At 42.2% G+C, this 14,485-nt stretch overlaps 1 protein-coding gene across 1 annotated transcript in view; it reads left to right on the top strand.

The window, feature by feature from the left end:
* Nucleotides 1-7,008: 7,008 nt before the first annotated feature.
* Nucleotides 7,009-14,485, top strand: part of NTNG1 (netrin G1) — a 406,502-nt gene continuing 399,025 nt past the window's right edge. Inside the window, exon 1 of the mRNA XM_045292021.1 lies at nt 7,009-7,732. Coding sequence (XP_045147956.1) covers nt 7,487-7,732 — 246 coding nt within the window. The 5' untranslated portion in view covers nt 7,009-7,486. The remainder of the gene's footprint in view (nt 7,733-14,485) is intronic.

Raw genomic sequence — 14,485 nt, 5'->3', positions numbered from 1 at the left:
CAAGTCCCGCACCCCCAGTGCAATCCACAGGCGGGAGGAAAGGCTCGGGGTGGGTGAGGAACTTTGTCAAAGCGCCTTCAGGAGGCAGCCTCCGGTGCCTGCACACGCGCACGCCCACACGGGTGTCCTCTCGGGTGTGCGCCCCAGCAGGTTTTGTGCCTCTGGGTTGCTGAGCTCTGCGCCCCTACCTCCTTCGACGGCTAATTGTCCTGATTTATGTCCCTCCGCGCGCCCACCTTCTCTGCACCCCTGACCACACACCGCGCAGGAAGGGCCCCCTCCCCATCACCAATTATCTTTGCTTGGGGGCGGGGGAGCTGGCCATGGTGGCCCCCCTAAAAGCTTCTGTAGGTCCCTTGTTTTAACCTCTTTTATTGGTGTGGGATTCAAGCACGGCTATCCCTCTCCTGTTCTGCAGCTGGAGAGAAAGGACAATTGAGAGAGGGGAAGAATTGGTGCTGGGTGCTTTTTGGAATATTTTCTTAGATTCTTTTTGGCAGTGCATTCATCGGTTGATGGATTCGGCTGGGGACATCGACTTGTTCCCCTGTATGGATCTGTGGATATCTATATATAATACAAATAATACTGAATATTATTGGGCCCAAAATAACCAATTAAGTGATTCATACAAGGGAAAACTTGGATAAAAACAGAAACTGCGCCCTCTGCTGTTTAAAAATAACCTTACCCCGACCTTTTATTCTCCTCCCCCAAATCCATTTAAGAGCAGGCTGTCATCCTACAGTGTAACGGAGGAAAATTCCTAACGGGGGTTTTAAAGCAACTTTATCTGGGAAAGTGAGAGATTATGTTACCATCAAATCAGGCATTGATTTCCAGAGAGCAGAGGCATGCGTACCTCGTTTTCTTTTATTCCTTCCTTTACCCAGGAATGATGAGTCAAGCACGACATTGAAACTCTTCATTGCATTGTTCACCTGTGTGATCTCCTTCTCCTCCCCACCCTTCCATCCCAGTCCAATGACATTCGGGCTGTAAAATATAATTCCAGTCCATCTTTATTAACTTCTTGGCATGCACATTAGCCATTTGGCTTCTTTTTTTTTTTAAGGCCAAGGACATCAAATGATGTGGTAATTAAGAATTTACCAAATCGTAGGAAGAGTTGAGTCTACTTTTAAATGTTTGTATGAAGCAAAGCAGAGATGATTCAACAAATGGGGCCACAAGAATACTGAAATATCAGCAGGAAAACTCGGAATAGCTTCCTCTTCCAGTAATGGGGACACTCGTTAGCATCCCAGTTTGTCAACCTTTGGGATGGAACAATCTGAGTAAGAGTCAGATTTCCACTAAACATATGGCGAACCTGCCAGGGATGTGCTCTCAAAATAAGGCACTCTTCTATAGCTGAAAATGCTGAAACTTTTCTTCTGCCACAGAAATGAAAAATGTCAACCAGAGAGCACTTTCAGCCACAAAACAATTTCCCCCATCCATGCTTACTAGTTAAACTTGTTTGATCAAGTTTTCCACATTTTCTCTTTTGGCTGGTAGGTAACATTTGGCTGCTTGGCTAGACTTTGAGGAAGACCTTTGATGGGTAGGGCATTTAGCGACTCCACAATAGTGGAACTTGGGATGCCTTCTCTCTCTCCCTCTCTCTTTCTCTCTCTCTGTTAAAGGAAAAGCAGCTCAAGTGTTTAAAGTTATTTTGGAAAACCAGCAGCTTCCAATGGTCCTTTAGGATAAAATGTGGATCTTTGCATGTGGTTCTGCGTGCAATGAAGAAATGCATCAGCAACAAGCGTGTGATGTTGCTCCAGCTCATTCATTCATGCAGATGAGATCATTCAAGGGTCCCTGTTCTTGGCTTTTAATTTAGTGATACTTTTAGGAGGAATAACCTTTATGTTTTTATTTTTTAGTTTGCACATATTGCAGCTTTTCCTGTTGAGATTTTCGTTTTGTCAGCTTTTTCGCTGTGTGTATATGTGTGTGTGTGATTTTGAAGGATTCAGGATAGCTGTTTTAGGAAGAGGGTAATGTACCTTTTCCTTTGGTATTTTTGTAGTTGGTGCAAATACCTGTTTTTGTTTCCATTCATATTCTGAAAAATATGAATAGTGTGTTCCACAATTACTCATTAACTGATGTTTGGTAAGTGTGAAAATTTGGAGAGTTTAGAGTTAGAAACAGCAAGTTGCTTGGAAAGAAAATTTCTTACAACTCAGCAAATCAATTTAATGTTAACATGGGTCACTATATATGCATGCGTGTGTGTGTGTGTGTGTGTGTGTGTGTGTGTGTGTGTACTGTATTATAGCTCAGTAGGAGACTTAGCAAAGACACTTGGTGGCACAGTACTGAAGTGTTTGGCCGGCCGCTAACCTGAAAGTTGATGGTTCAAAACCACGAGCCATTCTGAGGGAGAAAGAAGGAGCACTCTGTTTCCATAAAGATTACAGCCTTGCAACTCCTGTGGGGCAATTCTACTCTGTCCTCTAAGGTCATTGTGAATTAGAATCGGCTTGATGGCCATGAGGTTACTTTAGGAGATTCAGAAGAGTTAAAAGAAGTCATTTTAGTCCCAGAACCTAAAGTTCTGCTTCAAAACTTCAGGTGGGTTTAGATTTCCTGAGACCTTGCTCTTTGAATTTCGTTGTATGAGAGACCGGATGCTTTGTTGTTCACGTGGGAACGAAGCACTAGATTCCCTCCAGGCTTACCTGATTCTGAAATGATTCTGTGTCAGCCTACCAGCAACATCCTGAAAAATGCATGCGATTTCATTTCCCTCTCAGTCTTCTCTCGATGGAAACAGACATGTTTCAAGTACTAGACTCTACTCTCTGGTTTTAATTAAGAGTCTCATGATAGGCAGTTGCTCGTCATACCCAATCAAGTAGGAGGAGGATATGCCAATGATGTTGCAGTACATGCTAAATTCCTTAAAGTGTTAGAGACAGTTTAAAAAAAAAAAGGATAGAAACAGATGCTTCTCATTAAGATGACTAGAAATGGCAGACTTCACAACAAATAAGTGCACAGGGCATTCAACACATGTTAAAAGATCTCATGCAGCACATTTCCTTATAACCGTTTTGGAACCTACTCGTTTTGGTAGGCTATGGCATCTACATGTATTTTTATCCCTCTAGATTTTTCATTCAGGGGAATATGATTATAGACAATTTTCTTTTTGTTCCTTCTCATTCAGAAACATGCATATTTATAAATTTCTTAATGCCTATGAGGAATGAGTCAATAGCTGTCTATTTCAGGTGGCCCTGAAAAGCTGAGTATTTATGGAATAAATATCCTACTATCGCCACCCCACCTCTTGGTTAAATTATATAATAAAGCAAATGCCGAAAGCCAGCTAGAATTTGTAGATTCACTGACAATGTTTTTCCTCTCAGATGTTGATGAAATTAGCAGTTTCTTTTGGGATATAATTACCTACATTAAAAAAAAAATCAATGTTACTTTTGCGAAAAATGTTTTGGGAAGCTCCAATTTTGATGAAAGAAAGGCCTTGTGGAAAAATAATCCAAAGGAAAAGGAACTCACTTCAGAATTCTGGGCAAGAAATAAACATGTTCCATGCACGCCAAGCTATTATTTTTTTTGTCCTTTGTAGTCCTAATCAATAGCATTCACTACCTGAGGGCCATGACATAATTTTGTATTTTGACATTGGTTCTGCACATTTATACACCAGCCAGAGGCCTATGGAGTGATCACAGCACATAGTGTTGTTTTGTGTTTTCTTGTTTTTGATAAAACAAATGGACAGAAGAACTGGAGTTTGCAGGTAGAGAGGAGTGTTTTGTCTGATTACAGCGAGTCCAGGGTTTGTCAACTCGAGCCGCCCCAGGGAGGTCTTCTACAGGTGCTTACATTTAGGGGATTTGGACACCCGAGACTCGTTCAAAGACCCCATTACTTGGCAGTCAGATCAGTTAGGAGCCAGAGGGATCAGCTTAGAATATATGTCCCAAAAGATGTCATTAGGTCCTTCTCATCATCTGTCGACTGAGCTATTTTTTGTGAGGACCTGGCTTCAAAGAAGCCACGGATAATTTTAACAGGAGTGAAAGCATAGCCTGATGGGTCATACAGGTCAAGGTGGAAAAAAGCGTCCTAACTTTGCATGGTTGCATTGGTTTGAAAACTCCAATGCCCAGGGCTTCCACAACCATTTCCTACATGTGAGACGGGCATCTTTTCAGTGCTGTGTTGTGGAAGATCATAGCTTTAATTCCTTTCTGGTGGGGAGTCAAAGGTTTTCTTTGAAGTATACATGCTACTTGAAAGTCAGGAGACTCACACCGCAAATGGTTCATAAAAATCAGAATGCAAGATCAGATAATTACGGTAGAGAATAGCTTCATGACCCTTTGCTCATGATTTGTAATGTGCCGTGGTCAGTATCTTTGCCTGTGTCAATGGGAGCTCATTAACTGTAAATTTTGCAGACTAACCGAGCCATGCCATGTTAGTGCTTGCCAAAGCTTGACATTTTTAATACATTAATAATATGTCTGTAATGTAATGGAAAACTATTAATCACAACTGGTTATGTGCCAGAAATTTAAGCTATAATTGGCCGCTTCTTGTCAGGAATGTCTGTCGTACAATCTTGCCTGTGCCTAATATTCAAATATCTTGCACTCCTCTGCATTTTTCCTTGTCAGTTCTCTAAATTCGATCAATATTGCAGTCCACAATTCTATGTAATGACCATCATTATCATCCAGGTATACCTGAGTGAGAATTCGTTATCTTGGGATTGCTGTGGTGTCAGGAGACACTAACAGGTTCCCAGACTTTGGCTCAATGTCCAGCTTGTTCATGTAGAAACATGTGGTCACTTGTTCTTTTGTGGTTGCCCTGAGGCCCAAGCGCACAAGGACAAAGTAACCAAGGATAAATGGATGAGGGAGATGCTATCTATTCTATTAAGAGCAAACAAGCCAACAACAAAAATAGACACCTGACTGATGTCAGGGAGCATGCAAATATACTTCAATGGATATCAACCAATAATATAAATAATTCATGCGTTATGCTTACTCAGTTCAAACTTAAATCAGTCCACTCCAGGTCTTCAAGATTGCAATTATTTTTGGAAAAGAAGTAGCTGTTTATTTGAAGCTAATAATTAATAATTTCTGGTCTAGAATTTCCACTGTCTACCCCCTTCCCCCCCCACAGTGTATTTGCTATAATAAAATAGTAAGTTCATTTGAAAATCACATGTTGCAAGTGTAAATTTGTATTATTTTTAAACCCTTTTTCAGATGATTAATGACATCAAGTTGTTGGATATTTCTGAAAATATCAACTTAAAATTACTAATGAAACAGAAAAAATGAAAACAAAACAAAGTAACTCAGAAAGCTGTAATAGCCAAAACATATGCTTCTCTGAGGTTTCCTCCCCCCATCTTAAGATTTCAAAATGTGTTCAGTATAGTATATTCTTTATGTTACAAGAAAGAAGCAGATTCAAATCTGTAGTTTATAAATGATTAGACAAACTACTAATTATTGCTTCATAGGAACTCAAATATTCAACACTTTTCCTAATAGAAAATATCACAAATTGCAGCTGTATGATAACATTTTATGAATTGAATATAATGAAAATTGCACTTGCATCCATAAAGCAATTATTATAAATTAGTTTGCTATGGAAACACAATTCAACCATCTGTTGGCATTTCATAGTCTGTGGCTTAGTTCATTTTAAGATGGTGCATTATTTAAATATAGTGAATTTCTTTTCTAAGGGTGTTTGAAGATGGTGAACTCCCATATTTTACCTGGTTAAAATGAATGGGAGAGCTTAGAATGGAATTTTCCACCCCTGCAGGCTTTTTCCCACCCTTCTGAGTTGTTCAAGAAATCGTTCCTTCGGGGGACTTTGACTATGAGCACACTAACCGCGCAGATCCACTTTGTGAACACCTGCAATGCAAATACGAGTGTTTGCCCAGTTTGGGTCTTCCTCTCAAAGGAAGCCAAGGTGCCCGTTCAACTCGCCAGCAGTCTCTTCCACGCCTAGTTGTGCAGGCTTCATTCTAAGGTGACCAAAAGTACTTTTAAACAGTAATTTTCATTTTCCCTTAGAATTAGTGCCATGTTATTTTACTTCATGGCCTGTTAACTCACCCTCAGCTATTTTTATATGTGCATTTTAAATTGTGCGTTTTACTACAGAGCTTTTAGTTTTAAAGCAGCATATAATATTCGCCTTTGGGACAAATTCTCTTCTGTTACCGAAAGTAACTGCAAATGCAGATGTAATGGCTATACAAAGAGGCAAGGAAACAGAAAATTCTTATGAAAGGAAAATTTGCTCCTTTGGTTTTATTTTTGAATGTTTTTTTCCCCTTTCTTTCCAGAGAGCCAAGTTATCTTTATCACTAAATACAACTAAACAAAAGAGGATGAATTTTTACAATATAATGAGCCAACCCCAAAGATAGGCTCATGCCAACAATGCCGGTTTTCACACCAGCTAACAAAAGCTAAGAAATACACAAGGCATTTAGAGATGTTAGGGTCTCTTTGCCAAGAGACAAAAGGCACGCAAGCAGTTGTCATTTCTTTGTCATTGTAAAGAAAAGCGCTCAGTTCCCACATTGTTCTCCTGGAAGATTTTCCAGCACCTCGATAGTGATATTGGAGACATATGTAGATCTAGCCACTTGCTGTCAGTTAAGTCAAGATGGAAATAACAGTTATTGACAGAAAAACCCGTCATTCACTGGAAACACTCACATCTGTCTCGGGTATGGATGGGTTAAGTCCCTGCCTTTGGAATTCTCCCCAATGTGAAGGTTGTCTGTGGTCTGCTGCGTCTAGAGAAAGACACAGGGAAAGTCTATCCGCATCACACCACTTGGGTTTATATGACGTCGCACCTCCCAAAAAGTCAACCTGTTATAGATTTGGGAATGCTTTGACTCTGGGACAATAACTCTTGCTCTTATTGTTTTTAAAAGGGTGCTGGTGCCAGAGGAGAAGGACTCCTGGGAAACGGACACCGCTGTCACCTCTCATCCTTCTGCTCCAGAGACCAATGATCTCAGTGCACCCGAGCTTCTCTCCTGAGCCGTGAACATCGAGGGTCACTTGGCTGTCGGATGTACCACGGAAGACCCAGTGCTTGGCTACATTCTTATCTGGACACCTTGTACAACAACCCCACCAGACTTGAATCCCATAGACATGCTTGAGGACACATCAGAAGCTGCAAGTTGTTAATGCCTACCACAAAAGTATGGTAGGCTTCCACCAAAGTCCTCCATTTCCCAGAACGTGCACGATATTTTAACCTCCCACCTTTGTGCTTGGTGTGTGGCTTGAAGTCTAGGCCGCACACTCTCTTTCTTTCGAATATACAGACCTACCTACCTGTAGACATATATGTATACGTACATATAAAACGGACCCAGGTCACAGGACGGCAAACGGCTCTAGCTACCACGACGATTGCAAAGGATTTAGAGATGTATTTGTCAAGATTCCTGTCAATTCATGCCCTCTGGGTTACGGTGTCCTCGGTGATGCAGCCCTTCCCGTTGGTGTGGGGACATTATGACGTGTGTAAGACTCAGATTTACACAGATGAAGGGAAAGTTTGGGATTACATGGCCTGTCAGCCGGAATCCATGGACATGACCAAATATCTGAAAGTGAAATTGGACCCTCCGGATATTACCTGTGGAGACCCTCCTGAGACATTCTGTGCAATGGTGAGGCAACCCTTCCGAATAGAGTATGTCATATTAAAGGGGGGCAAGTTGAATGTACATGCAAGTGGGGTGAGGGTGAAGACTCAATTCACACAATGAGCTGCCTCTTCAGGTTGCAGATCTTGATTCCCAGGCACGCTACATGCTCAATGCAGGCTGGCAGTACTTGGAATTACGATGTGCCCAGAGGGATGGATGCCCTGGGACTTCCTTTCTGCTGGTCTGCAAACCAAAGGTTTACCGTAGCAGGTGCACTGTAATCCAACTGAAGGTTAAGCTTCAGAGTGGAGACTGAGAGTACCCTTAGGTCATATGTGTTGTGTTACAGATACAATCCGTTGGGAAGATCTGCGAGGTGTTCTGCACACAACCAAGGAAGGCCAGCCTGATGTTAGGGCTAGACTAGATCTCCTGCTTTTCCTCCTCAGGAGGCTGTTGGGACTGAGTGGGAGACCAGTGCAAAGAGAAGTGGGGGACAGAGGAACCAAAAGTCTGCAAGAGGCTTTTTTAGAAAAGCCTTTATTTGCCAGCTCATGCATTTTAAATTTTTTAAAAAGAATTTTTCAAGGGTACTCCTTTTGGTATGTATGGGTATTTAAAATACCAACATTGAAATGCTGAAACCTTTTTGCTGACTGGGGGCATATACATTCTGATACTATTATGTGGATGAGAGTAGTTACAGAATTCACGGGTCTCTTCTTGCATATACTAAGTGGGAACACAAAGTTGGACTGGTGATTCACTAGGGGCAGAGCTGAACCTACATCCAAACTATCAGTGCGGAGCATGGCGATTCAAATGAGGTGCTGAAAGGGGCAGAACCCGTGTGCATTTGGTTTGTGGCAGCGTCCTTTATTGTAGGTGGTCTTTATTTGATTCAAGAACTGTGACCCCATTTTTCTTCACCTACAGACATAATTGTATGGCAGATTTTAATAGTTTTCTTACCTGACTTTATTATCTTGAACCTGGCCTGGCATTTTCAGGATAGTGAAACTATTAATCAAAGTAGCATCTGTTCACACAGTCCCCAGTGAGTGAAATTAGCATAAGATGTTCTGAGACCTAGTCTTATAGGAAAGGTTTTGTAACAGGAAACAATTTCGAGCAATAAAGAGTGTGTGCACCTAAAAGCTAAGGGCTTGCCATTTTTCAGAAGTGCCTTTGGGGACTGGTTTGAGTTATGGTCTAAGCCTGATTTTGTGGAGAGTGAGGAAGAGAGCGTGGCTATTAGGTGTCACTATGACGGAAGTGCACGGAAAGACTAAATATTTCAGCGAGAGGCCCCGTCTCTCTGGGAAACAGGTATGTGCTTTGCAAAGCAGCGGCACTTGAGAGCCTCGAGATTTCCAGAGAAGGAGCTTATTCAAACTCATTATACATACCCATTGCCGGGGAGCGGGTTCCCACTCGTGGCTACGTCGGCAATGCTGTTATAAGTCTGTAGAAGAGCAGATGCTGCCTTTACAAAAGGCCTTTCGTAATTTCTCATAAAAGGTCAACTTTAGTGCTTCCCTGTGAATCTGGGGTGAAATTTACCAGACGGGCGATAGGCTGTACAATTTCCCACTTAGAGCAGAGGAGGAATTTCGGGGAAAGCACTTGGTAGATAAAGAATACTCCAGCCCTATGGATGGGTCTGCAGGACACTTTTAACAATACGGCTCTCTGGTTCGGTGGAATTCACAGATCTACATAAAGTGGCAAATATCCTCTTTTCAGGAGGCCATTTTCACTGGAATCGGCCCCGCCTGCTGGGTCCTCTGTGTGTGATTTCCATGCGCACGCAGTTCCCCTGGGCTCAGCCTTTGGCAGGAGAATGCTTGCTCAGCACTGCTCCTGTCCAGCATGTTGAGGGTTTACCTGGAGTTTGCACCAGTCCTCAGGCTCTCCCTACCAGTAGGAAGGAGCTTCGTGGCCTGCCCTTCTCGGTGGCAGGTCTGAGGTCCTTAAAGAAGTCCACTCTTCCCACATTAATGGCTAGGTGTTAGAGACCGGAAGAGGAAGATTTAAAACAGTATGCCTCAGCTTCCTGACATGCAGAACCATGTAAACTTGCCGCGTTTGTACGAACCCCTAAGGATCACCTTTCGGAAGATTGCATCTCAGTCTGATTCAGGTCGCCAGGGCCTTCCGTGCCTCTGAACCGGTCACTGAGCAGGCACCCATTCCAGAGGATCATGCACGGTTTGTGCGACGATTACTTATCACTGTTTAATTTGTACTTCTTAATAGGCACTTGATTGGCAGAACTGATTTAATATTCTTTCCTTCAAATGCACACGTCGGGGCTACTTGTGTATGGATCCTATCCAAGCCGATCACAATGACCTCATATAGCAGCACAGTTGTGGGTTTTCATTAAACTCGTTAGCACCAGGGTTTCTGACACCAGGCTGTAAAGCTGTCTCAAAATGCTGTCATATCAGACCTGTTTAGGTGCGCCTTAGCCAAGGTCTCAGGGGAATCCATAAAGTCATTTGTGTTATGACTTCTCCGCTCTCCCCTCCTCGACACTGGTGTCAAGACCAGCTCCCTCAGAGTCGTTAGGGCCTATTACATCAGGGTGGCTGCCAAGTAGGCATCCTCACTACTTCGCCCCTGTATGTAAATGTTTGCTGCAAAACGCTTTCGGTCATCATCTGCTCAGCTAGTGACACCCTGATTAGCTGAGACGATGGTGCTTTTGAGCAGCAAGCAGCCATGTGGTCAGAGCAATGCCCCGTACACCCCACAGCCGTTTGATTTAACGCACAGCCGAAGGCCACTGGCGAGGCCTCCGCAGCCGGTTTTGCTACTTTCTGCACTCGCTGCCATCGCTGGAGGCCAGCGGCTCTCCACTAACGCTACGGCCTTTCACGCAGGGCGACATCATGGAGAAGAGTAGCACATGCACCAGCCGTAGATTCCACTTACTCATAGATCTCTGCTTATTAACCTGCTCGCCCTGGTGCATCAATCTTTAATGTCAAGTGATTGTAAAAGGTCCCGTATTAATTGTGCCAGCATTATAAACAGTTGTCTGGGAGCACGCTGCCATTTCTACTTGCAGCAGTGGCATGAGGTCACACGCACACGCACACATACTTTCTGATATGTGTGTACCCGTGTCTGAATTCCATGTACTCAGAGCTGAGCATCTTCTTTGTCATTGACTGTGTTTCCTTACATTGTTCGACCGCCAACAAGGAAACCTGTTTTGTTAAAAAGACCCGGCAGAAGGGCAGATTGGGCATGACTTGTTTTCCCCAATGCTGGGTGAACATGTTAGCATAGATCTCATCCTTCATTCGTCCATGTGAAAGCCTCCAGGTAGCACAGCTTGTCAGAAAACATAGATCAGCTGGTGCCTGCAACTTGTTACGATTTGCATGAAGCACAGATCGCAGCATCTGAACCCTGGCATACAGCTGAAGTGACAACACAAGGCTGTGACTTGTTCTTTGTGTTTAGACAAAGTTGGCTGTCATCTCACCACACAAAAACCCAGTGGCTTAAAGATGGTCAAATTATCTGCAGTCCTCTCCGGGCTGCAGCTCATTGTGTGGGTATGTTCAACGGAGACTTTGAAGAGAACCCTGCAGACGGAAGAAGTCATGTGCGTCTGAACAATTTGTGGAGCTAAAGTGCTGATGACGGTAGAAATGGGAGCCCTTGAGTGCTGCGATGGATTTCAGAGCCAATCAAAACTAAATTAGGAAACAAAGATTATTAAAAAGTCTTCTGTGCATGTAATTTTGGCATAATATTATGAGGTGGACATTAAATGTTTCCCTCGGAGACTTTCGGCATCATTAATGCAGCATGCCTTTAATTACAAGTAGACTCATATTGCTAAAAACATGGAGAAAATAAAGGGCTCTGTAGTGTAGTTAGCAATACCCTCATTATGTTTACTGAAATAATTAAAAGATAGGGTGTAATTTTTCTAAATAAAATGTCAGAATCTGAAATGAAAATGGATTTTCTTTAGGAAATGTACTAATGTGTGCCTGTGCTGCTGATAGGCATTTATTCAAGTACTGTAACAGGTCTATTAATGATCATTCCATATTGTGTTATTTCTAGATCGACTTCTATTAAGGGGGTGAAAAAACCCCACAGCACTATAATTATTGTGAATACTGAGAGTTAAAACAAATTTCACGTTGTTCAAATGGAATTTGCTAAAGTAGCTAGTGGAAGGCACTGGTGGTTTGTGATTTTACAGGACCCCAGGGGGACAGTGGGGCTCGAGGCCGAGCCTCGGGGCTGTCCACCCCCAACATTTCTGCTCCCACTTGGGCTCACATGGCCATCTGGTGGCTCTCAGATGGTCTTTGAGAAATTAATTTTTATAATAAATTCAGTTACATTTTCCATGACTAAGAATTGACATCCGTTTTCCCAAAACTGGAAATGACATCGATGGATATAGGAATCGAAGTCGTAAAAACCCTTTACATTCACGTGAGCCTCACTTAATTCAATGGATGAAGAAAGTTTTAATAACAGTGACATCTTTCATTTGCACTGATTGATCTCTTAATTATGCCAGAATGGAATTAAAAAGCAAAACCTCAAACAAACAAACAAAATAAATACCTCCTTCAGTTCCATCATTAATACTTGATTGTTATTAATTCATTATTTAGACTTATTCCTTAGAAAATTTTGATTCATGTTGGTAATGAATTAAGTTCCAAGGAGAAGCGTCTTTTTGACAGTCTCTTCTTATTACATATTGCATCAAACCTAAACTCCTTCACCTGAATTCTAAACCTGGGTATATACAACCTTATCTCCTACCCTTTTCCTTAAGGATCTGCTGGCACTTCTGTCAGGGTTAAGGTTGACGCTCTGATTCGCAGTAGTCTGCTGGGCTTGGGTTGGAGTTTCCTTGGCATAATGTGTGTGGTTGACGGGGAAGAACAGGGGAGGGATCTAGTGAAGGTTATGCTGGGGATAACCATGCCTGAAATTCCCTTGTGCCCTTGTTTCCACTGTTGCCCGTGTGCACAAGTGCCCGTCTGTGCTGGATTGGCACATTCTGTTACTGTACGATACAATATACGCCAGGTGAAGTGAATAGAGCATACAGCGCAGACAAAGTGTGGTCTTGGTGGTGAGAAATGTATTTAAGTACACTAGTGTCACTGTCCCTAAAGGAGGTACAAACAACACTGAGCATAATTACACAAATTAGTGTAGACTCTGGGGGCTGGGAAATCAGAGAAAGAGAACCAGCACTCAGAATTCAAAGCAAAATGTTTTGCTACATGTCAGAGGACCACTTGGACAATGTGAATACTATCTGGTAGCCATGTTGGGAATCTCTGGGTTCTGCAAATGCTTAACACCCTTGACTGCTAACCAAAAGTTTCAGGGTGTGACCCCACAGAGGTGCCTTGGAAGAAAGGCCTGGTGATCCATACCCCAAAAGTCAGCCACTGAAAACCTTCTGGACCACATTTCACTCTGATATATTTGGGGTTAAAGTGGCTTGGATGTAAGTTGATGCCAATGGGTTTGGCTTTTGGTTTAGTCATGTGCTTACTATTAAACAATACCTGTAAAGGGAAGAATAAAGGAAGGCTGGATGGGAGGTAGTTTTCAATGGCAACCTAGTAGCCTGATGGAAGGTGGAATGACAAAATGAAAGCGCAAAAAGCCCCAGAACCTGATGGGCAAGAACACACAGATACATGCATTTCATTTTCTCAAGAGGCATGCATTTGTCTGCTGAGAAGGTGAAATGTTTAACTTTTCTTTACCATTTGAATGTATTTCTTTGTACTTATCATAATTTTATTGTTTGTTCATATATATATGTATATATATACATGCATATATATATATAGATAGATAGAGAGAGAGAGAGAGAGAGAGAGAGTCTCTTTTCTACTACTCGTCTACTTAAACCAGAAATTAAAAAAAATACATAGCTTCTACTTGGGCTGTAAAACAAATAGCGGTGTTTCAATTGTTTAATTCTAAAGTATGAATATGTTTTCTTTCAAAGAGAAGATCTTGTTTCAGAGACGTTTCCATACCATTCCTTTCCTGCACACTATCCATCCTTTATGGTGGATTTTGGTGGCAGAAAACCATTATCTTAAGGGGAGGACCTACTCATCTGAGTGTCTCCTTCTGTGTCTTTGTTCCTAAGATAAGACCTGGGGAAAGCTGCCATTTACCGGAGCCAAGCATCCTTTTTTCAATTACTTAGAATCAGTCCTTTTGGAAACAGTTACATGCAGGAGCATATTTGTGCTGGTGGAAATCTGTGTTGGTTTTTAAGCCACCAAACCAATGGGCAAATGGATTTTTTTATGTGCCAGTTTTTGATTTCAGGGTTTTTTTTCTTACAAAAGGGAAAACGAGGAAAGTTGTCTCACCAGCATAATATTGGAAATGATCTTCCTGAGCTTGGCAGGTTGCACCTGCCATAGAATCCTATCGGGTGTTCCATGAACACTGAAGATGTGAGCTGAGGAAGAAACCAGAAGTCGTTTGCATTCTTTGACCTACTTTGAAATTGACTTCTAAATATTAAATGAAGAATGGAACTGGGTATTGCTCCAATGCAAAGAAATAGCCTTTTGGTTCCAGAGAGGTGATGTCCACTGAGAGATCCAGCAGCCACACTGCCATCAGATCTTGTTTTTTTAAAAAAATTAATTTATTGAGGGCTCGTACAATTCTTATCACAGTCCATACATCCATCCATTGAGTCAGATGGATATAGGAATCGAAGTCGTAAAAACCCTT

The sequence above is a fragment of the Echinops telfairi genome, unplaced genomic scaffold (assembly GCF_000313985.2).
Source record: "Echinops telfairi isolate 266 unplaced genomic scaffold, ASM31398v2 ScPeMD7_443;HRSCAF=831, whole genome shotgun sequence".
In the NCBI taxonomy this organism is placed as follows: domain Eukaryota; kingdom Metazoa; phylum Chordata; class Mammalia; order Afrosoricida; family Tenrecidae; genus Echinops; species Echinops telfairi.
Note: the sequence above shows the minus strand (reverse complement) of the source record. Positions and strands in the feature narration are given on the sequence as shown.